Source organism: Garra rufa, chromosome 23 (genome assembly GCF_049309525.1).
Source record: "Garra rufa chromosome 23, GarRuf1.0, whole genome shotgun sequence".
NCBI lineage: Eukaryota > Metazoa > Chordata > Actinopteri > Cypriniformes > Cyprinidae > Garra > Garra rufa.
Window position 1 is genome coordinate 31,857,835 of NC_133383.1, and position 22,954 is coordinate 31,880,788.

General features: G+C 37.8%; 2 protein-coding genes across 2 annotated transcripts; one reads left to right on the forward strand and one right to left on the reverse strand.

Moving 5' to 3' along the window:
* Positions 1-263: 263 nt before the first annotated feature.
* Positions 264-12,353, reverse strand: LOC141299251 (uncharacterized). Its single transcript, XM_073829605.1, has 3 exons — positions 12,173-12,353; positions 11,738-11,940; positions 264-4,298 (listed from the first exon to the last, which is right to left on the reverse strand). Exons 2-3 carry the CDS (start codon positions 11,901-11,903, stop codon positions 3,562-3,564), a joined length of 903 nt encoding a protein of 300 aa, XP_073685706.1. The 5' UTR covers positions 11,904-11,940; positions 12,173-12,353; the 3' UTR covers positions 264-3,561.
* Positions 12,354-14,028: 1,675 nt separating this feature from the next.
* On the forward strand, positions 14,029-20,363 carry LOC141299008 (uncharacterized). The gene is made up of 2 exons (XM_073829289.1): positions 14,029-14,140; positions 18,874-20,363. The coding sequence occupies exons 1-2, from the start codon at positions 14,029-14,031 to the stop codon at positions 20,361-20,363; spliced, it is 1,602 nt and encodes a 533-aa protein (XP_073685390.1).
* The last annotated feature ends 2,591 nt before the right edge of the window (positions 20,364-22,954 follow it).

Consider the following 22,954-nt stretch of genomic DNA (forward strand, 5'->3'; position numbering starts at 1 on the left):
GGAGATGTACGGGCTGTTTGATAGCTAAATGTTTTAGGCTTTGTGAACCCAGAATTCAACTAATCTCTGCAATGTTTAGTGATTATATATACTTGAGATATTTCACTAGGGGTGCCAATAATAGCCTTTGCTTACATTTACCAAGGGTGCCAATATTAGTGGATTCTCTTCTGCATAGTGTGTGTGTGTGTGTGTGTGTGTGTGTGTGTGTGTGTGTGTGTGTGTGTGTGTGTGTCAATAATAAGAGACCTTACATCATGATGCGGTTTTCATGTGGTTTACTTTCAACTTCTCAGTTTCTGTATCAAAGTATAACAGACACCATCAACTATTGCATAATGGAACAATGAACATTAATACAACAGGAAATACATTCAGACCTCTCATGGATCATGAAAGGTAAACAGATACAACATCACACAATCATAAACGTGTAACTCATAACAGAGATAGAGATATTGCTGACAGTATTTTTTTTACCGTGCATTTCCATGTGTGTTTTGGCCAAACTGAATTACCGTAGATGATGCGCATTTTTGATATGTTTGCCTCCCAGCAAAGAAAATAAAAAAATAACAATAATAAAATCAAGAGCCAGATCACATAAACTACTGTAATATCAGCATCAGGTAAGATTGCTTGCATTCATTTCTGCACTCAATTACATAACATTTTAATAACATATGTACATGTATGAATATTATAAATTAAACATGGTATTACTACAAATAAAAAAAAAGTTAAACTAAAGTAACCACACATTAACGTCCTGGTTGTGTATGGTAACCCTTGTTCCCTGATGGAGGAAACGGAAACGTTGTGTTGAATGTTACGACGCTATGGGTCACTCTTGGGAGCCCAAACTCCTCTGATATCTTTGAGAAAAGGCCAATGAAATTAGGTTCTGAAGATTTTGCATATCTTGCCACACCCCGGATAAACCGTGCCAGTCTCCTGAGTCCCAGGGCTTGCGTGTAGGACTCTTGTATTAAGATACCGGTGCCACTCGAAGATTATAGAATCTCACAGACGGTTTGGTGTAGCCCAACCTGCAGCTCTACAGATGTCTGTTAGAGAGGCCTTATTCGCTAGAGCTGCCGAGGCAGCGACTCCCCTGGTTTAATGGGCTCTCACTCCCAAAGGGCAGGGTAAGCCTCTGGCCTGGTAGGCCGAGCGGATCGCTTCCACAACCCAGTGGGAGATCTTTTGTTTGGAGACAGCCTTCCCTGTTCTTCTGTCCTCCGAAAGGTCAGAACATCTAAAGTCCTGAGTACGTTCCACGTAGTTGCACAGGGTATGGACTGGACACAACATGGACAGGTTGGGGTCACCTTCCTAGGAACTTCCCACTCTTTTAACCGAAGTGAGCGCAACCAGGACCGTCTTTATCGAGAGCACTGATGTCAACTGATTGCGGAGGCTCAAATGGATGCTACTGTAGGCCATGGAGGACCACAGACAGATCCCAAGAGGGGATGAGGTGCAACCTAGGGGGGTTCAGGCCCCTCTGAGAAATCTGATAACCAGATCGTGCTTCCCCACCAATCTGCCTTCCACCAGATCATGGTTAGCTGATATGGCAGCTCCCTGAAACTTAAGTGTTGAAGCAGAAAGGTGCCTGTCAAAGCCTTCTTGGAGGAAGGATAGCGCAGTTCCAATGCCACATCTCAGTAGGTCCTTCCTTTGGGAAGCACACCAGTCTGTAAATTTGCGCCATATTGAGTCATACAGCCGCCTCATAGAGGGAGCTCTAGCCTGTACAAGGGTGTTTCCAACGGCAGGTGGGAGATCTCTGAAATCCTCCTGGTCACGTCAAGGGACCAAAGATGAAGGTTCCAGAGATCTGGGCGTGTGTGCCAGATTGTGCCCTTCCCCTGAGGGGGGATGTGCCAGGGAGAAATGGAGGATAGGAGCGCCAGCTCTGAGAACCAGGTCCTGTCGCCCCAGTAGGGAGCCACTGGCAGGAGCTGTTCCCTGGCCTCCCTGACTTTGCACAGAGTTTGTGCTATGAGGCTCAATGGGGGAAAGGCATACTTGAGTAGGCCCCTGGGTCAGCTGTGTGCCAGTGCATCTGTGCTGAAGGTGGCCTCGGTCAGACCAAAACACAACTGGCAGTGGGTGGATTCCGACCAGGCAAACAGATCGATTCCAAATCAGCTGGACTGTTCTCCCTGAAGCTAAGTCTGCTGTGAGAGCATATCGGCAACACGATTGAGTTCGCTCGGAATATAGGTGGCATGTAGAGACTCTGTGCTGACTCCAAAGCAAGAGATGGCGGTCTAGTTGTGACATGCGAACGGAGCAGACACCGCCTTGGTGGTTAATGTACGCTACCGTTGCTGTGTTGTCTGTCCGGACCAACACATGCTTGCCCTGAACCAAAGGTTGGAACCTCTTCAGGGCCAAGAATACTGTCAATAACTCTAGGCATCTGATATGCCAGTGAAGCCTGTCCACACCAAGATGCATCTCGACTCTTGTTCTAAGGGAACCCCTGGCCGTAGAAATGAAATGTCTTCCCAAGGGCTGAAGGTTTTGTCTAATGGAAGGTGCTTAATGGCCCCTGTCTGCTTCTTTACTGTGGAAAACTGTTGTGCAAATTCTTCCACAGTATCGCCAAAGAGGCCAACCTGGGAGATGGGGGTGTCAAGAAAGCGAGCCTTCTCAGCATCCCTCGTCTCAGCCAGGTTTAACTACAGGTGGTGCTCTTGGACCACCATACATTGGACATCGCCCTCCCTAGAGCCTGCACCGTGACGTTCGTGGCTTGTGGAGCGTAGTCAGTCGCTGAACGCAGTTCCTGCACCAACTCTGGGTCACTGCAGACAGCGATCGTGCTGATCATTCGGGGAAAGGTAGAAACCGCAACCAGAAGGACACGGATGCAAAGGCATAATGAAACACACAATCCAACTGTCAGCTCTTTTAAAAAATGTTGCTCTTTTAGAGGAAAATCTTCTTTTGAGATCGCCGTTGAAGCACCCAGGGGGCTCTCACTGCAGCTAGCTGAGTCTGAGAAGGGAGAGACCGCTGCCTGTGCCTGTGATCCAATGACAAAGAGGTGAGTGTGCTGCTTCTCACGAAGAGACGCTGCATTCGGCTCAGAAGAATAGAACGAATAAGCAGATCACACGATGGCCTATTTATACCCGGATATCCTGGGCGTGGCTAGCTATGCAAAATCTGCACACCCAATTTCACTGGCCTTTTCTCAAAGATATCAGAGGTGTTTGGGCTCCCAACGTGGAAGTGAACGACAGAGAGGTAACCATGGTTTTGCTATACTAGCCATACAGCTTCACATATTTGTAGTAAAACTGTGTTTATACTATGATAATCAATCTGACTATACGCAACGCACACGTGAGCACTTGATCTCTGCAACTACCAGATGTACAAAACAGACCCTTCCACCCCTGTAATAAACATGGAGATGTTAGTTCCACCAAATTGATACATAATAATTGCAGACATTAGGTGATAAGAATCTCAAACGTAGTTTAGAAAACTAGTCCCGCCCGAATAAGGCTTTTGACAATTCTACTAGCTTTGCAGGGGGTTTCATGTGATGTGAACTCTCATGTGCCAGTTAAGGCTTCCTTTATGAGTGAAACTTTTTTCACACTGTTGGCAGGTGTAAGGTTTCTCTCCAGTGTGAATTCTCATGTGGATGTTAAGGTTTCCATGTTGATGGAAACTCTTTCCACACTGAGGGCAGGTGTAAGGCTTCTCTCCAGTGTGAACAGTCATGTGCCAGTTAAGGCTAGCTTTATTAGTAAAACGTTCTCCACACTGTTTGCAGGTGCAAGGCTTCTCTCCAGTGTGAACAGTCATGTGCCAGTCAAGGCTAGCTTTATTAGTAAAACTTTTTCCACACTGTTTGCAGGTGTAAGGCTTCTCTCCATTGTGTGTTCTCAGGTGGGTGACAAGGTTCCAATGTTGAGAAAAACCTTTTCCACATTGCTGGCAGGTGTAAGGTTTTTCTCCAGTGTGAATTCTTGTGTGCCTGTCAAAGCTTCCTTTATGAGTGAAACTTTTTCCACAGTGTTGGCAGGTGTAAGGGGTCTCCTCAATGTGGACTTTAATGTTTTCTTGTTGATTGAAACTCTTTCCAAACCGTGAAGTGAAACCACCTCTAGTTCTTCCAGTGTTTTGAGCTTTTTTTCGTGTGGAAATCTTTTCAGTCTGTGAACACCTAAAAGATTTTTTTACACTTGTGAAATCATGAAGATTCTCAAGTTGATCTTTCTCTTCAGTGTCACTGAGTACTTCCTTCTCTTTTTTCAACGCCATTAGGTCTAAGATGAAAAAACAAACAAAAGTTATCCCCAGCTTAATGGCACAATACAACAGACATCAAAACATTTAGGTATGTAATGCATCAAAATGCAAAAACATGTTTGCTTGATCCTTTACCAAACCTGCTCTGAAGGGCCACTGCCCATTGTCTAAATACACCTACTGGAAATTCTCAACTCAAGTCCTTGAAACCCCGACTCCTTCAGAGTTTTGCTACAACCCTAATCAAACACACCTGAACATGCTAAAGGCAGAAAGCTCGATTTGAAACTTAAGTTTGCAGGAGACCTTGAGGGCCAGAGTTGAGAAACGCTGCTCTTGACAAAATTGCACTTTCTTCAGGTCATGTCCCAAAAACCTTTAAGCTGGCAATTAAACACTTAATTTAAAAAAGCAGTTTGCCCAGGAGATGAAGCTAATTATAGACATATCTCAACAAGGCATGCTAATAATTAATCACTGATCCATTAATGAAAAAAAAAAAAATAAAGGAAATGGAAACTGTGTCTAAATGGTCAAAAAAGTTAATGATACTTTCTGCACAAACTTATTGGACATTTATTGGATTTATTTTAATAGAATTTTTTTTTTGGCTCCTAGAATCCTATTGGACATTCCAATTTATTTGAATGGAATTTTACTTTGACCTGTAGAATTTTTTTTATTGGGCTCCTAGAATCCTATTGGACATTCCAATTTAAATTAATGGAATTTCACTTTATCCTGTAGAATTTTTTTATTGGATTCTTGGAATCCTATCGGACACTCAGATTTATTTTAATGGAATTTCACTTTATCCTGTAGAATTTTTTATTGGATTCTTGGAATCCTATCGGAGACTCAGATTTATTTTAATGGAATTTTACTTTGTCCTATTAGATTTTACTGGATTCTTAGAATCCTACTGGACATTGCCGTTTATTTTAACGGAATTTTACTTTGTCCTGTAGGATTTTACTGGATTCTTAGAATCCTATTGGACATTGTGACTTATTTTAATGGAATTTCACTTTGTCCTGTAGGATTTTATTTAATTTTTAGAATTCTCCTGGACACTCAGATTTATTTTAATGGAATTTTACTTCGTCCTGTGGGATTTTATTTTATTTTTACAATCCTACTGGACACTCAGATTTATTTTAATGGAATTTTACTTTGACCTGTGGGGTTTTATTTGATTCTTAGAATCCTATCGGACATTACGATTTATTTTAATTGAACTTCACTTTGTCCTGTTAGATTTTACTGGATTCTTAGAATCCTATTGGACATTGCGACTTATTTTAATGGAATTTCACTTTGTCCTGTGGGATTTTATTTTATTTTTAGAATCCTACTGGACACTCAGATTTATTTTAATGGAATTTCACTTTATCCTGTAGAATTTTTTTTATTGGATTATTGGAATCCTATCGGACACTCAGATTTATTTTAATGGAATTTCACTTTGTCCTGTTAGATTTTACTGGATTCTTAGAATCCTATTGGACATTGCGACTTATTTTAATGGAATTTCACTTTGTCCTGTGGGATTTTATTTTATTTTTAGAATCTTACTGGACACTCAGATTTATTTTAATGGAATTTCACTTTATCCTGTAGAATTTTTTTTATTGGATTATTGGAATCCTATCGGACACTCAGACTTATTTTAATAGAATTTCACTTTGTCCTGTTAGATTTTACTGGATTCTTAGAATCCTATTGGACATTGCGGTTTATTTTAACGGAATTTTACTTTGTCCTGTAGGATTTTTATTGGATACTTAGAATCCTACTGGACATTCCGATTTATTTTAATGGACTTTCACTTTATCCTGTAGAATTTTTTATTGGATTCTTGGAATCCTATCGGACACTCAGATTTATTTTAATGGAATTTTATTTGTCCTGTGGGATTTTATTTGATTCTTTGAATCCTACTGGACATTGCGATTTATTTTAATGGAATTTTATTTGTCCTGTGGGATTTTATTTTATTTTTAGAATCCTTCTGGACACACAGATTTATTTTAATGGAATTTTACTTTGTCCTGTCCAGTTACATTGATTTGTTCTTTATTTAAAGTAAAACTAAGCATCATATTAGTACAATGTAACCAAATTGGAATTTTAGTTTAGGATCTTACTGGATTCTTAGAATCCTATCGGACATTCCGATTTATTTTAATGGAATTTCACTTTGTCCTGTTAGATTTGACTGGATTCTTAGAATCCTATTGGACATTGCGATTTTTTTTAATGGAATTTTACTTTGTCCTGTCGGATTTTATTTGATTCTTAGAATCCTATCGGACACTCAGATTTATTTTAATGGAATTTCACTTTATCCTGTGGAATTTTTTTATTGGATTATTGGAATCCTATCGGACACTCAGATTTATTTTAATAGAATTTCACTTTGTCCTGTGGGATTTTATTTGATTCTTTGAATCCTATCGGACATTCCGATTTATTTTAATGGACTTTCACTTTATCCTGTAGAATTTTTTATTGGATTCTTGGAATCCTATTGGACATTGCGATTTATTTTAATGGAATTTCACTTTGTCCTGTGGGATTTTATTTTAATTTTTAGAATCCTTCTGGACACTCAGATTTATTTTAATGGAATTTTATTTGTCCTGTGGGATTTTATTTTAATTTTTAGAATCCTTCTGGACACTCAGATTTATTTTAATGGAATTTTATTTGTCCTGTGGGATTTTATTTTAATTTTTAGAATCCTACTGGACACTCAGATTGATTTTAATGGAATTTAACTTTTTCCTGTCCAGTTACATTGATTTGTTCTTTATTTAAAGTAAAACTAAGCATCATATTAGCACAATGTAACCAAATTGGAATTTTAGTTTAGGATCTTTAGGAATTTCACTTTGTCCTGTGGGATTTTATTTGATTTTTAGAATCTTGTTGGACATAGTGTTTTATTTTAATGGGATTTTACTTCGTCCTGTCCTGTCCAGTTACATTGATTTGTTCTTTCTTTAAAGTAAAACGAAGCATCAAATTAGCACAATGTGAATTGTAATGTGTTACACTACTTTATTGCTGCTCATTATACATCCAATGGAGGGTAATGTGGTAGGTCTATAATAGCATAGAATTATAAAATCATATTTAGATACCAGTATGTAGGTCTACTATTACTATTATCAATTAATGTTGCACTGTAGTTTTGGTTAAACAAACATAAGCACAGGTTGCATTATTGCATTCATAAATAACTTAGACCATAGGCTATTTCAAACAGTTTTCAGAACAAAACAAGAATGAAAAATATAAGTTGCTAAACAAGCCAAAATGAATTAAGCTAATTTAAAGGGATAGTTCACCCAAAAATGAAAATGTGATTTTTATCTGCTTCTGTGTGCTTCTATGCGCTCAACGGAGATAAACAATATGAAAGGAGGGAGGGGGCTTCAAGGAGAATGACTGGTGCAACTCAGTACCGCTATTCTCCTGAGAACATCTGGTCTCCTGGGAAAGTGTCAGCCTCTGCCCTCAGATAGATAAGTTTTATCACTAGTTTAGAACAAGCAGTTTATTATGATGCTTTATGGGCGTGAGGGTATGGCTACGGGTTTTTGAAATAACCAGTAGTGGACCATCATTTCTTGAAAGTAGAATGATGTGCACCCACGTGGGGAGATGGTCAAGCCTGATCAACTTGATGCTCTCTCTCACTTGGAGGTTGTCTTTAACTGCACCTAAATTTAAAGTATATAAGATGGGACTTCTTCAGCCATGGGATTAGTGCATATCGCCTGGCATTTCTGGGACATACGTGTTGGTCTTCTACGGTGACTGCAACAGGCTCCCCAGTCTTAGAGAGTGGAGATGATGGCACGTCTCTGAGCTGTAAATATGGGCTTTATTTTCCTATTTTGCTTGGGGTTTAGCATATAACTATCCAGCTTTGTCTATCCTTTTATGCTTTTACTTGTTGATTATTATTGACTTCATTATTGATTATTATTATCATAATCTGATCAGCTGTATTTTACATCAAATAAACAGTTGTATTGCTTGATTAAGTATGGTGTACGGACCTTTAATTAGCACCTCCCCTTGTCGATACACACGAACAGGATGAAAATAATTTTGTGAGACGTTAAAGTGATTTTGGTGTTAGACAAGAGAAGGTTTCAAAGGTGTTTTGAGAGTAGTTTGATAAGACGTTTCGTAAGAAAGGGCAGGAGCCCGAGCCTGATGTGCTTCCCGAGTGGGATGACACTTTGTATGAGTCAGTGGCCAGAGAACTCAGAAAGGGTGGAGGGTTACCTCAGTGCTGGTCTGCTGCACTGAGGGACGCAGACCCGAATCAAGTTGAGAAATGCTTGAGAAAGGTTGTTGTCTCGGAAAAGGATCCATTGAAGGGCTTGCAGAGCCGCTTTTGGATCGTGTTAACTGCTTACAGAAAGCAGCATAAGCGTGCAGATCAGAAAGCTAAAGATATTGAAACAATGATGGAAGAAATGTCTGATGCCTTAGGGCACGCCTCATTAGCTCAAGGTCAAGCTGATATTTTGCACCAGCGTCTTGGTCAAATGACTGGTGTGGCAGAAAACGCTGCTCTTCAGGTAGCCAAAGTTAATGCCAAAAAGAAACGTAGACCAAATGTACGTAAGGTACGAGCGTTTGCAGCTACCGCAAATGCAGAAGCGTGGGACCCGTCCACTTGGGATGGGAATATTTGGGATTCTGATGATGAGTTGAAGGAAGTTGGGCTTCTGAGGAAGGACATTGGCATATTTTGAATGAGGCAGTCTCACGATTTAGCCAGTTGGTCAAGATGGTGCAGAGCTCATGGAGACATTTTTAAGGGTAGAACGCATTTAGATGATTTAGCTAGACATTTGAACCTCTAAATTCTAATTAGATTATTCTGTGCTGTGCATCTTTTGAAATCAATGGGGAATGCAAGGCAGGTTGAGCGGAAACAACAGACTTGAAGACAGACCTTATCGTTAGGACATTAATGCATCGTCACGAGCCGCAGGGTGTAATATGGATTTGTCTGTGCGTGTTTATGTTTACTTTTAAAGGTCTGGTGCTCATCCACTGCCATTATGTGGCTGACAGACTGCACCGCTTTGAGTTAAAAATAGGGATGCACCGAAATGAAATTCTTGGCCGAAGGCCGAATACCGAACACGGTGTTTCGCATTTTTTTCCATTTATTTTGCCAATTTTTTCACCATTACAATAATTAAATAGTAAAAAATTGCTTTTTACTATTTTGCATTGCTTTTCAGAGAAATAAATCAAATAACAAAAATACAACTTCAAAATATTTAACACTGAACTAGTTTTTACTAGAAATTAATATTAAAGTTTCAAAGAATAAATCAATTACATTAATTTAAACAATTGTTATCAATCAAATATTATATTACTTAAATAACATATACATATATTTTACTGCCTTTGTTTAAATTGTTTACATTTTTATAACACATTATCTTGTGGATCCATCAGTTCGCATTTACAACTCTATGTGTTTCTCTTCCAGCAGGAGGCGCTGTCAGTATAATATTACACAAAGCAGCGCAGCAAATGACTTTGAAACGTGCAGCGCTCATATTTATTCAATGGATAGCCTTTTGAAGTTTCATCGCAATTCTTGTCTTTCAGTCCCACATTTAACACCTGAAATCATAATTAAGACTTTCTTAGCCCCTAAATAAAACTGCAGTCATCAATGAAAATTAAGAGCTTTATTTAAGTCTTTCAAAAAACAAACCTTACACAAAATACGTTTCTTTTTATTTTTTTCCCACCATGTTCAGGGCACAAGAAAAATATTAGGGGACTAAATTAATATCAGCATATAAAATATAATCACCTCTTATTGTCTCTGAGAGAATGCAAGTCAGATGCTGAAAGCACTGTCAGTTTTCACTTTCACTTTCACATATAGCGCAGTTTTCACGTTGCTTGTGTGATATCCATTGGCTCACCTCCATGGTTTAAAACATAAATATTTATAAAAATACAGTATATAGAAAGGACAAATCTTTAAAATATTGTGACGTAACACCAACGTAAAGCCATTGTTTTTCACTCACTGAAAGCCACATCCGTCTCGATCTCAGCTCTCATCACTGGCTGCCCGCACCACTGCAGACATTGTTGCAGACACGCACCCTGTTGACATTTCGGCATTACAAGTTTTGCAAATCGCTATCCGTGGGTCTTTCTCGGATATACTGATATACGTCCACACCGCAGATGTGTTGCTTCAGACAAGCACGTGCAGGCTGCGGTTTCTGTTTGCGTCAACATACTAGGTGTTTCTCAATGTCAAGGATACGTCCTTGGCAGGACTGGTCCTTCCAAGTCACTTCCTTCAGAGGCTAGGCGAGGCTCCTCTTAAGCATTCGGAGAACACATAAATGGAACAGGCTAGCAAGTGCACGTTATTGCGTCATTACCTCAGTGAAAGGTCCGCTCTTATCATTCATTTATCAAATTGACCCTGCACTGTTTAAACACACCTGACAGTCAAAAAATCAATATGATTAAAAAGGAGTTTATTGATTTAAAAACGATTATATTGCCTGAGTGAACAAAACTGCGTCCATAGCAACGCTCTGTTTTTCATGGCAACCGTGTGCCGTATACTTCGCGGTTGTCTGTTATCTATAAATAACACACCGGAATTCAACCAAGCCATTGTAATAATATTTGATATTTAAAAATATTTATAATTTAACAACTATTTGTTAAAGACTTGTCCTATCTCACAAACAAGTTTATTTTTTAATTTCCCCAACTACACTATTTTTACCCTATTGAGCAGAATGATCCCTTCATTCCCTTCATGACTCCGCTAACGTCCGACATTTGTATTTTTGAACAAGATAGCAAAGCTGCGCGCATAGGATTGTGGGTGATTTTAGAGCGCGAAGAGCGCGAAGGCTACACTTATGCATCCTTTCCTGTGTATAGGATATTTTTCGAATGAAGGACACAGTCCTTGGTTGAAATTCCGAGGATCCTCGACATTGGAACAGTCCTTCGACGGATGTCGATGACGTAGCATCCTCGAAATTCTGGCTTCCGAGGATCCTTCCTTGACATTGAGAAACGCCCACTGTTTCGGCCGTGTTGTTTCGGTGATAAAAGTCTTTCGGCCGAAAACCGAAAATGCCCTTTTGTGCCATTTTCGGCCGAACATTTTCGGTGGCCGAATATTCGGTGCATCCCTAGTTAAAAATCTAGGTTTGTGTTCCGCTGAGGAAACAAAGTCACCTACATCTTGGATGCTCTGGGGGTAAACAGATACACATCACGTTTTCATTTCTGGGTGAACTATCCCTTTAAAACAAACAGCGTTCTCACGCAGCCTCTCTCTCTCATTCAGCATGAATCCACTTAAACGTGGACATCTGTATGAGGATCACATGAGTTGAGCTTTGAGAGTGAAACTAACCTGTTTGTTCCTCAGTTTGTTTGAGACTGAACACTTGTTCAATCCTGATGTCTTCTCTCTCCTCTTTAATGAACTCCATCTTTGTTTGATCCTCAGTTTCTTCATGTTTGACTCTGAACTCTTCTTCAGTTCTCAGGTCTTCACTCTCCTCTTTAATAAAGGACATCTTTATCAGAGGATGTGGAGTTATTGGACACTCACTTCTGTTGAAGATGACAATAACACAAACACAAATAAACACAAACTCAATCTGTGTGTCTTTCACATTTAACAGACAATGAGAACTGGTTTATTTTTTCATTAAACAGGTTTGTGTTGAAGTAAACAGTTTTGAGCAGCATGTGAATACTTTGCCTCCATCGGAGTTTAAAGCTGAGACTGAAAACATGTGTTTTATAAACTGATTCACGATAAACGGAGATAAATCACACTCACCTTTAGTGTTCCTCGAGTTTACTCACAGAAATAGCGTTAATAACGTTCAAATAAAGCAGTGTGTTACAGTAAATAACAAACTATTAGTTCTGTATAGCTCGTAAAACCTAAAGTTGAACAGTTTCTACAAGATAAATGTTTTAAACAGAAACCGTTCTTCAGTCGAATCATAACAAAAGCAGGAGCGCGGCGCGTCTTCATGACGTCACATCAGCGCGCCAAAATAAAAGTCCCTTTAACACACTGCTGTCTGACGCAGACATTTACATAAAACACAATATACAAAAAATAAAACAGTCGACAGATATTCAGAGTTTAATGTATTGTTGAAAAACATAATGTATGCGATCAAATCATGTGCTGAAAATATTAGACAAATGTAATGTTTAGGTGATTAGATTAAAATGCAAATGTGATTAGTAGAGTGCATTCTTGTGTCATAGCCTATTAAAATGCAAACAGTGATTTTACTTATTTAAAAAATTTAAAATTCCAAAAAAAAAAAAAAACTGAAAAAAGCTATACAATGTCTAAAATATTACATTTGATGAGATTTTCGGTATATTTTTATAATCTAATAATATTTTTGAAATTATTTGTGTCACTTTTTCAAGTCTAAAGCCATAAATTGATCAATGATGAATGATAAAAATAAAAAATAAAAAATAGCCATGAACCATAGAAAACCGCTTCTGTTTAAGGTTTTGAAACTGTCTTCTCCAAAAGTGTGTTCTGACCCACCATCTAGTGGCCAACAATGATTGTGGCCCAATGCCAAACTTACTTGCCATTTTTGGTTCCACAGAGAACCATTCAGTCAAAGGTTCTTTTAAGAACCATGTCTTTCTTACCTTTCTATAATCTGAACAACCTTCTTTCACAACAAAGAACCATTTAGACAAAAAGGTTCTTCTATGGCACCTTTATTTTTTGAGAGTGTATTACATCAGGGTTCACGTCCATTCCCTCCACATTTCTGTCTTTGATTTTTTAGTGATTTACTATTTTATTATCATTATTATTATTTGTATGACATGATGAAGAATGAGGAGAATGAAGAACTAGGTGAAGCAGAGGAGAAACATTGCCATCTCAAAACTGTCTCTTCACAGACTGAAATCATTCTTCACCTGCACTCTCTCTGAAAGGTGTTTCACAGAAAAAAATGAAAGTAGGCCATAAGGTAAATGAGGAAAAAGTGTCTAGAAAGTGATTTACGCACTACAAAAAATACTTTTCTTACTTAGATTTTTTAATATCTAAAAATTCTTAAATCAAGAAGGATTTTTAGACGAGTAAAAATTGTCTTGTTTTCAGAAAGAAACAAAGAAGTCAAAATTAAGTGCATTTTTGCTTGAAACAAGCTAAATAATCTCCCAACGGGGTACGAAAAATAATCTTGTTTTCTGTTTGAAATGAGATATCTTTGCTGACCCCTTTAGCAGATTATTTAGCTTGATCTACTTGTGGAAACAAGACATAAAATCCAAGTAAGAAAAGCCTTTTTTGCAGTGCATTCCCACACCTGGGCACTACTTTTCCAACGCATTATTGCATAGACAACACCTATTATTTGGACATTTATACATGTAACTAAATATTTAAGTCCAGTATTGGTGCAGTAGTATACTCAAGTGTGAATGCAGACCATGAAATATGGACCATTTGTAGAAAAAACAAACATAATTAAAGACACATGTTGTAAATTTAACAAAACTGTGATGTTTTATACATGGACATTTTCAGTAGGCACTGTGTAATCACAGAAAGAAGTACAGTTTGGTCCAAGCTGACTCAAAATGCGAGTCCCTTTAATTCTGCAATAGATTGATTACAACTCAAAATCAGCCTAAACCATGACACAGCACATCTTTACTCTTCATCTCATCCTCATCAGAGCTTCATCTCATGCATGTCTCTCCTGTTTCTGCATGAGAGCGCCTTCAGATGGAGATTTACTACAGAAAGGTGAGCACAACAATCACAGCTTCTTCCTCATCGCCATTTATCGACTTTGTGATTTAATGTCAATTAATGATGCAGTCCTAGTCTAAATGAACTCGAGATGCTTTAGATGCTGCTACAGTGTCATTATAAATCTAAAGTGGTTAGATGAAGGCTTGTAATTTCGTTATGAGTGAGATCAATGTAAATGAATATATATTTCATGCATTGTGTTTCTCTACATACAGAGTGATGGACTGCAGATGGAGAGAGCGTTAAACGGTTTGATTAAATGTTGGCCAGCGAACAAATGGACGACTGTGATAGTCAAAGATACACTTTCTCAATTGACTGCAGCGAATTGAATTTGTCTTTCACAGAGTATTTCTCATTTGATTGATAAAATACACTTTATTTCTAGAATTTCTTTGTGAATGTGTTCTTCTGTAATATATATTTAATATACCGGTATAAGTTATTGAACAAAAGTCAAAAGGAAATTACAAGACTTACAAGATTGTTAAAGAATAAAAAGCTAATTTAATGAATTTAACAGCAGAGCAAAGTCTTTAGTTATCTAATAGAGGAGTTAAGGGATGAAACATTCTTCACATTTGTTTCTATTTTCACTCTACTATACAAATATCCCAATTCTCCCAATTCTAAACCTACAGAAGAAATGCTCTTGTGTAAAACAGACATCATGTTACGTATGTCTCAATGAAATGAACTGAACAAAAACACAATAATAATGATCATTTGTAATGGGTTGACAAAGAACCAAACCAAGATGTAGATACTAACACCTTCAAATCTAAATAAAACTAATTTTAAGTATTATCTTAATTCATTCAACCATTCATTCACTTTTCATCCTTTCAAACACAAGCATTTGGGGCAGTAAAATCAGTATTTTTTTAATTTGTATTTACTTTTTGGGGACATTTTTAATGTTAATGGAGCTGTTAATAGAGCTTTCAGCTGATTTGTTTTTGCTCATCAGTGTTAATGGAGCTGTTGAAAACCTTATTTCAGGCTGATAGTTCTCTTCTCACCTCATTGATTATGGTAATATCTCAATCTCTCATGTAAATTGACACACAGAACTGAATGTGTTTGAAGAAGATGTGGCAAAATGCAAGATTTGATAGTCATTTTAAAATCTAAACATTTTTACATTTTAAAACAAAATTTGTTAGTCTACCCTCAATTTGTTTTTAGTTTGTATGTGCTTTGCTAGAGTCTAAATAAAACCACTTTGTGATAAAACAATAATAATAGCGTACAATCTGCAAATGAGCTGTGTTTTCGGTGTTATATGTTAATGTTTAAATCTGTAATTTTATATTTCCAGTCTTGTTTGCTCTGTTGTTGTACCTTACTCAGCTAATGGGAATGATGATCAATACTGTTAAAGTAATAAAATGATGCACACACAGTGATTCCTCAGTATAATGATTTGGTTCATGGTGTTCACCAGTCACAACTGTAACCGTAAACAAGGTTTTCATTTTAAAAGCTCTAAACACTTTACTGACTGATGTTTTGGTGCACTTCCTGCAAATATGGAAAAAAAATAAAGGGTCTCAATTAAACATGTTTGACATGATTAGTGCAGATTGTCACAGGACCAGAGCAGTTTAGTGCATCAAAGCTCCAAAACACAAGCCTACTAAAGTATGTTAACATAAAGATATGACAAAGATTTTCGGTACACATGATCTCTAAGGTGTCTAGTATTAATATAAAATTACTAAAAAAAAGTTTAGTTGAGTGTGGTCATAGGAGGAGTAAACATGTTGACGGTGGGATAACAGTGAACTTAGGTTTACAATAGAAATCCAATGCAGTTGTTATTGAAGATTGCACTCAAATGTTGCAATGACCAAAATATTGCACTAAATCAAAAGTTCAAATGTTACAAATTAGTTACAATAGTGATGTTGCAATACTGGTAGCACCAATATAACAATTTGAGGATACACACTACCGATCAAAAGTTTTGGGTCAGTACATTTTTTTTTTTTTAAAGAAATTAATACTTTTATTCACCAAGGATGAATTAAGTTAATAATTAAATTTTTTATTAAAAGTTAATAATAAATCATTTACATTGTTATAAAATATTTATATTTTGAATAAACACTGTACTTTTTAAACTTGTTATTCATGAAAGAATCCTGGAAAAAAAATCACAGGTTCCAAAAAATATTCGTCAGCACAACTGTTGATATTCTCCAATAATAATAAATCAGCATATTAGAATGATTTCTGAAGGATCATGTGACACTGAAGACTGGAGTAACAGCTGATGAAAATTCAGCTTTTCATCACAGGAATAAATTCCATTTTAAAGTATGTTCAAATCAAAAACATTATTTTATTTTGTAAAAACATTTTGCAATATTATTTTTTTCTGTATTTTTAATCAAATAAATGCAGCCTTGATGAGCATAAGAGACTTCTCTAAAGACTATTACAAGTCTTACTGACCCCAAACTTTTGAACGGTAGTGTATGTTAAAATAAAGTAATCATTTTGAAAAACGTTAATGCTTATATTTTTATATATCTTTTATCTCAGTATTCCTATCAATGTTGTATAAGGTTTTTTAATGCATAATAGTAACCCTAGAATGTGATCAGACAGTTTAAAATAGCTAGACTAAGATATATTACCATTTTTTATGACTGGAGAAATTTGTTGATTCAGTATATATTACTGTGACCGCCAAGAAAACTAAGAAAAAAAAATATTGGTTGTTTCAAAGGGTTACTAATGCCTTTTGGTTTGGAAATTTTCATGTCTGGGAAAATGTTGTTTGTTTAGTTTTGAGTTCTTTATGGTTATTCTCACAGTATACAATGGCTAGCCTTTAATTCACATGGCTGAAATCCATCTGTGTGAAGTTATTTCTATGGTTATGTCAGTAATATGGAGTTATTTCACACCAGGGCTTCTGTTTGTGTACATAACCTAAATAAAAGAACTCCTATATAGTCCAATGTCAGACGACTTTCATTGTCTTTCCTTTATAGTCTAGTTTACATTCAAATGAATAAGCAGGTGAGTATTTATCTGGACCATTAAAAGCTTGAAACCAATGGCTCCAGTGTGAATGTTTTACTAAAATTCAGCAGTTCACAGCCACACCGGCAGTCATTCACACCTTCAGTAAAGCTCCTCCCAAGGCAATCCCACTATAAATGTGAGACACAAACCAGCAGAAACATCATTACAGTTCTTCAGACTGTTGTTGGAGGACAAGAAGCTTGAAAACATCAGAGATCCAGAACTATCCAGAATGGAAAATCAAGATACTGAGGAACAAAGAGGTTGGTGTCTATTTTTCTTCTTAATTAATAATATAGCTTCATTTAATGAATTAGTGGCTTAGTTAAATCATAAAAACAGAAAATTAGCATTGAAGAAACAGTTATGAATGCACTTAAATACATGAAACGGTAATAACTTTCTATATCTAAAATATGGAATAGATTTAATTATAGAATAGAATTATGTTTACTGGACTACCACATGTTTTACACAGTAATATCTCAGTAATCTTGACAAACTATTTAGTTTGAAAGCTTAAAGACTCTAGTTTTCATATTTGGTAACTATTTTTGGAAATTAACACAACTGTAATTTATTCATTTGCAAAAAGAGATGCACATATAGTGATGCACATATAGTGATGCACATATGAACTCATGAAAAATCAGTAAAAAAACTCCATTCAAGTGTCCAAAAAAGATAACAACCATTCTTTTTTGGAGAAAAAAAAGAACAAAGTTTATTGAATATTAAGGAAAAACAATTGATTCTCCATTGCTGATGCAGCTTGAATTGTAACATAAGTCTAGGGTTCTCATCGCAGGTCTTTTATGTGGTTCTTAGAGGTTGAATTAAAATCAAATACTTCACTTAATACTTCTGAATGTGATGTCTACTTCATAGTTAAAATAAGAAAAGTATGGAAAAACATGTTTTAGGTACCTCAAATGATACATGGAAATAGAAGCCCTTGGGTTTGATGGTCATCTAATGGAAAAGATTGGTACTACGCACAAACAAAATCAGACTGAAAGCTCATTTTTTGAGATATCAACCTCAAGTTTGGAACACAGCTTGTTTAGATTTCAGGTTTTCATTATCTAGCAGTTTTAAAGTTAACATGTTTTGTAAAGTATACATTTGATATAAAATATAAGTATTTTAATTTGTGCAACTTAAACTTCCATAACTTTTTTGTAATATAATTTTTATAATGTTTTCCACTTCTACAATAATCTGCCAAGTGTCTTCCTAAAAAGAGTCCAATCTTAAGTCTGTGCTCCAAAATATTCACAATTTATAACAAATGTAGTTGAAAATGTCATTTTCAGGGATGTGTTTCCCAAAAGCATCGTCAAGGTACATCAGAGACCCATTGAAACGATTGGAGCTATGATCAACTTAAACGTATGATGATTTTGGGAAACACAGCCCAGATCTATGCTCAACAAGTGGAACTGAGAGTTAACAGGTTAAATACATGGCGGACAACTTTAAGTTGAAACCGAATAATCGTGTTCCTTGAGAATTAAACTATGACCTTAGCTTCGCATTTACAGTGTTCAGAAATAGTAAAGCTGTAAGACCAGGAATTTAGCACATGAATGATTATATAAAGTAGAAACAAGACATGATGTGCTTTTTAAGTATTGTACAATTGTTATACTGACACGTTTTTAACAACTCACTGTCCATTTCAGATATGATGGAGGTGAATGATGCTGATGGGAAACAGCGGTGTGTAAAAACAAACCAGAATGTTTCACCAAAAGAAACTCTGAGGACAGAAAAGCCTGGAAAGAATAGTCCAAAACATGGACGCAGAAGAGCTCACACTGAAGAGAAACCCTTCACATGTGATCTGTGGGGGAAGAGTTTTAGTTGTCGCGGTCAACTTGAGAGACACATGAGCATTCACGAGAATCTCCCAAAAGATGGACACCGTTTGGAACCCAAAACAGCTCCCACTGGAGAGAAGATTTTTGCATGTCTTCAGTGTGAAAAGACTTACGGGAAAAAACAACTGCTTGCACGGCACATGAAATCTCACGATGAGGACAAGCCTTTCAAATGTCACGTGTGCTACAAGAGTTATGCAATTAAAAACCAATACGAGCACCACATGAAAACCCACACTGGGGAGAAGCCTTTCACTTGTCATTTGTGTGGGATGAGTTTCGTCTACAAATCGGTCCTTATAAAGCACATGATTGTTCACGACGAAGAGAAACCGTTTGCGTGCCATCAGTGCGAACGAAGTTTCTCACATGCAAGTGCACTTAAGATTCACACCAGAATTCACACCGGAGAGAAACCATTCGAGTGCCGCGAGTGTGAAAAGAGTTTCAGGAGTAAAGCTGTCCTTAAGACGCACATAAGAACTCACACCGGAGAGAAACCCTACAAGTGCCATCTGTGTGAGAAGAGTTATGCAGGTACAGCTCCGCTAATGATTCACATTAGAACTCACACCGGAGAGAAACCTTTCATCTGTCACGAGTGTGGAAAGCCTTTCATAGATAAATGTACCCTTCAGTTACACTTGAGAGTTCACACCGGAGAGAAACCGTACACTTGCGATCAGTGTGGGAAGGGTTTCACAAACACGAGTAACCTTAAGAGACACATGAGAATCCACGCTCGAGAGAAGCCTTTCACTTGTCATTTGTGTGGGATGAGTTTCGTCTACAAATCGGTCCTTATAAAGCACATGATTGTTCACGACGAAGAGAAACCGTTTCCGTGCCATCAGTGCGAACGAAGTTTCTCAGATGCAAGTGCACTTAAGATTCACACCAGAATTCACACCGGAGAGAAACCATTCGAGTGCCGTGAGTGTGAAAAGAGTTTCAGGAGTAAAGCTGTCCTTAAGACGCACATAAGAACTCACACCGGAGAGAAACCCTACAAGTGCCATCTGTGTGAGAAGAGTTATGCAGGTACAGCTCCGCTTAAGATTCATATCAGAACTCACACCGGAGAGAAACCTTTCACCTGTCACGAGTGTGGAAAGCTCTTCATAGATAAATGTACCCTTCAGGTACACCTGAGAGTTCACACCGGAGAGAAACCGTACACGTGTGATCAGTGTGGGAAGGGCTTCACAAACACGAGTAACCTTAAGAGACACATGAGAATCCACGCTGGAGAGAAGCGGAGCTCAATCTCTGAAGAAGAGCCACTTAATTGATCAATGGAGTAAAAGGTGTATTTGGTCATCACACCTCAAGACTCACCGGAGTAAACATGCACACTGTTTGTGGAAAGAGTTTTCCAGAGCTGGTCTGTTTGTGCTTTGAGTCTGTTTTTTTGGTGAAAATCATCTATTTTATTGTGTATTCAATACGCTGTAAGACAAGTCAACATCATTGCTGAACATTTTCTCAATAAAACTGCAGTTTTACTAAAGACTGTCTGTGTCTGTCTGGTTTCTATGTCACAAACCACTCACAGTTGACCGAGAGGATCAGGGCCCGTATTCACAAAACATCTTAAGACTAAAGGATGCTTGGAGAAAATCTTAAAAATAATGGGCATTTCAATCCTACATTTAGGACTACATTTAGCGTGTTTCACAAAGCAGTTTAGAGCTAAAACAGGCTCTTAAATCTGCGAAACATTAGGAGCAGTGACGAGGACAGTGACGAGGAAGTCACTAAGACCAAATCACAAACTGTCCTCCTTCATGAAAAAGGAATACATCACAGAAATTCTGATTATTTCCATTACAAACCATCAACATTTAAAAATATTAAAGATGGTTTCCTGTGGTGTTTTTTGGGACATGTTTCATAAGGATAACAATTCAACAATAGAAGGCCACCAATTCCCAGTAGAGACCACCGTTTTTATAACCAGCAACAACATTACAATTCTGTGATGGTTTCTATTGTTTTATTTCAGCAGGGCTAAAAATGTCTGTTGCCTCAGAACATAAACATTTTAGAAACACGCTGCATTTATTTGCACACATATGTTTTCCCACTCATCTTTTTTGGTTTTAGAGGTTTCCCAACTTTTGATTTTATTCTTGTTTTCATTAACAAGTTGGGCAATTGAGCTGTTCTTGTGTTCAGTTTTTTTTTGTTTTTTACATTTCCATGTCTTATGATTAGTTTCAATGACCATTCTATACTCTGTTAATTAAAAGGCTGTTTATGTACATATCAGCTAAGAAGCATGCATGTAAGAGGCTGACAATTAGTTGAACATATACTTGTTTAATTGGTGACACTTAGCCTGCATTTTGAAATCTTTATTTGATTGTGGCAGAAAAAAAAGGTTTTAAACCTTTATTTGAATATGTTAACAAAATATCACACTCTACAATATTTCTATGTAGTATGCCGCGTTCCAGGCGACCCGTAACCGGTGTTTTTCCAAACTTCTACCCGTGAAAGTGCACTGGAGCGACAGTCAAACCGTGACTTCCCACTCGTACTAGATTGATGACAGAAACCCCTTCCCTATCAGATCTAGATCGATGTACTCCCAGTTTCGAGTTCTGACGTAACCTACCCCATGAAACAACAATGTCAGCCCCTACGGTTGTGGTGTCTATGCAAGTGTTAGATGGTGGAAAAATAGAGCGTAGGACAATATAACGTTGCAATCAAATTAATAATAATATAATAATAATAAATGCTCCAAGGAAGTTTGCCGTGACTTGCCTGATACACTACAAAGTAGTGAGTCGTGTTTTGAAGTTGTGAGCTCAAAAACCAGCCTGGAACGCAGCATAAGTCTCTGACAGAAACCCCTCCCCCTATCAGCCAATCACAGTGTGCATAGTTAATGAGCAGTCTGACATCATCCATATGAGCTCAACCCCGCCCCTTACTCTTAGCTTAAGACTTCTCTCTATTCCTTAGTAAAAGTTTGTCTCAGTAGCTTTGGGAATAGGTTTTAAGAGAAAACTCTTTGCTAAAAACCTTTACTGCTATTTAATTTAGCTATGAATTATCATTGTAATCTCTGACACGACCCATCTGAAGATGTCGTCAATGTGACATTTACACAGTAATGTATGTGTATGTATTAGGGGTGCGTGCAGGAGGAGACGAGACGATTTTTACAAAATACAATATATTTAATATAAATCTCCAAGAGGAACAAGGTAGGAACAGGCAGGAACATTCACACACATCTATTCACGAAAAGGACCGACAAAGAACTGAACTCAAACACAGACTCTTAAAGACAAACTAATTATCAAACACAGGTGACACAGATGACTAATAATTACAAGGACAGGTGCAGGGAATCACAATGATGGGCTAAACCAAATCACACAGATAAATGGGGGAAGACAAATGGGAAAAACCAAGGACAAAAACAGACAGAACTGTGACATTATGCCCCCCTCCGAATAGGCGCGTCCTCGCGCCGTAGAAGAGAAAAAAAAAAGAAAAAACGAGAGGGGCGGAAAACCAGAAACATAGAGTCCATGAGGGAGGGGGCTTCGGCGGAGGACGCCACCGAAGGAGGGGGACCGAAACAAAAGTCAACATAGTCCATTGGAGCGATGACGAAGGTAGGAGCCAGGGAAGAAACAGGAGGAATCTGAGGCAGGAGGAATAGACCCAGACCACAGCCATGATGATGGCCCACGGTGCAGCCGACGGAGGGAGGAGCCATGGTGGAGGAAGGGCCGCCAACTCCAGGGGGCCGACTGACAGAGGCGGAGCAGATGGAGGAGGAGCCCGAGGCGGAGACAGAAAGCCGAAGATCCGGGGTGACGCCGAGGATCCGGAGGGCCAAGGCAGAACAGGAGGCTCTGGC

Coding starts and splice junctions, on each gene's coding strand:
- LOC141299008 (XM_073829289.1), top strand. CDS start 14,029: ATGACACAGCACATCTTTACTCTTCATCTCATCCTCATCAGAGCTTCA. Junction 14,141..18,873: donor TGGAGATTTACTACAGAAAG/GTGAGCACAACA, acceptor TGTCCATTTCAG/ATATGATGGAGGTGAATGAT.
- LOC141299251 (XM_073829605.1), bottom strand. CDS start 11,903: ATGTCCTTTATTAAAGAGGAGAGTGAAGACCTGAGAACTGAAGAAGAG. Junction 4,299..11,737: donor ACAAACTGAGGAACAAACAG/GTTAGTTTCACT, acceptor TTTTCATCTTAG/ACCTAATGGCGTTGAAAAAA.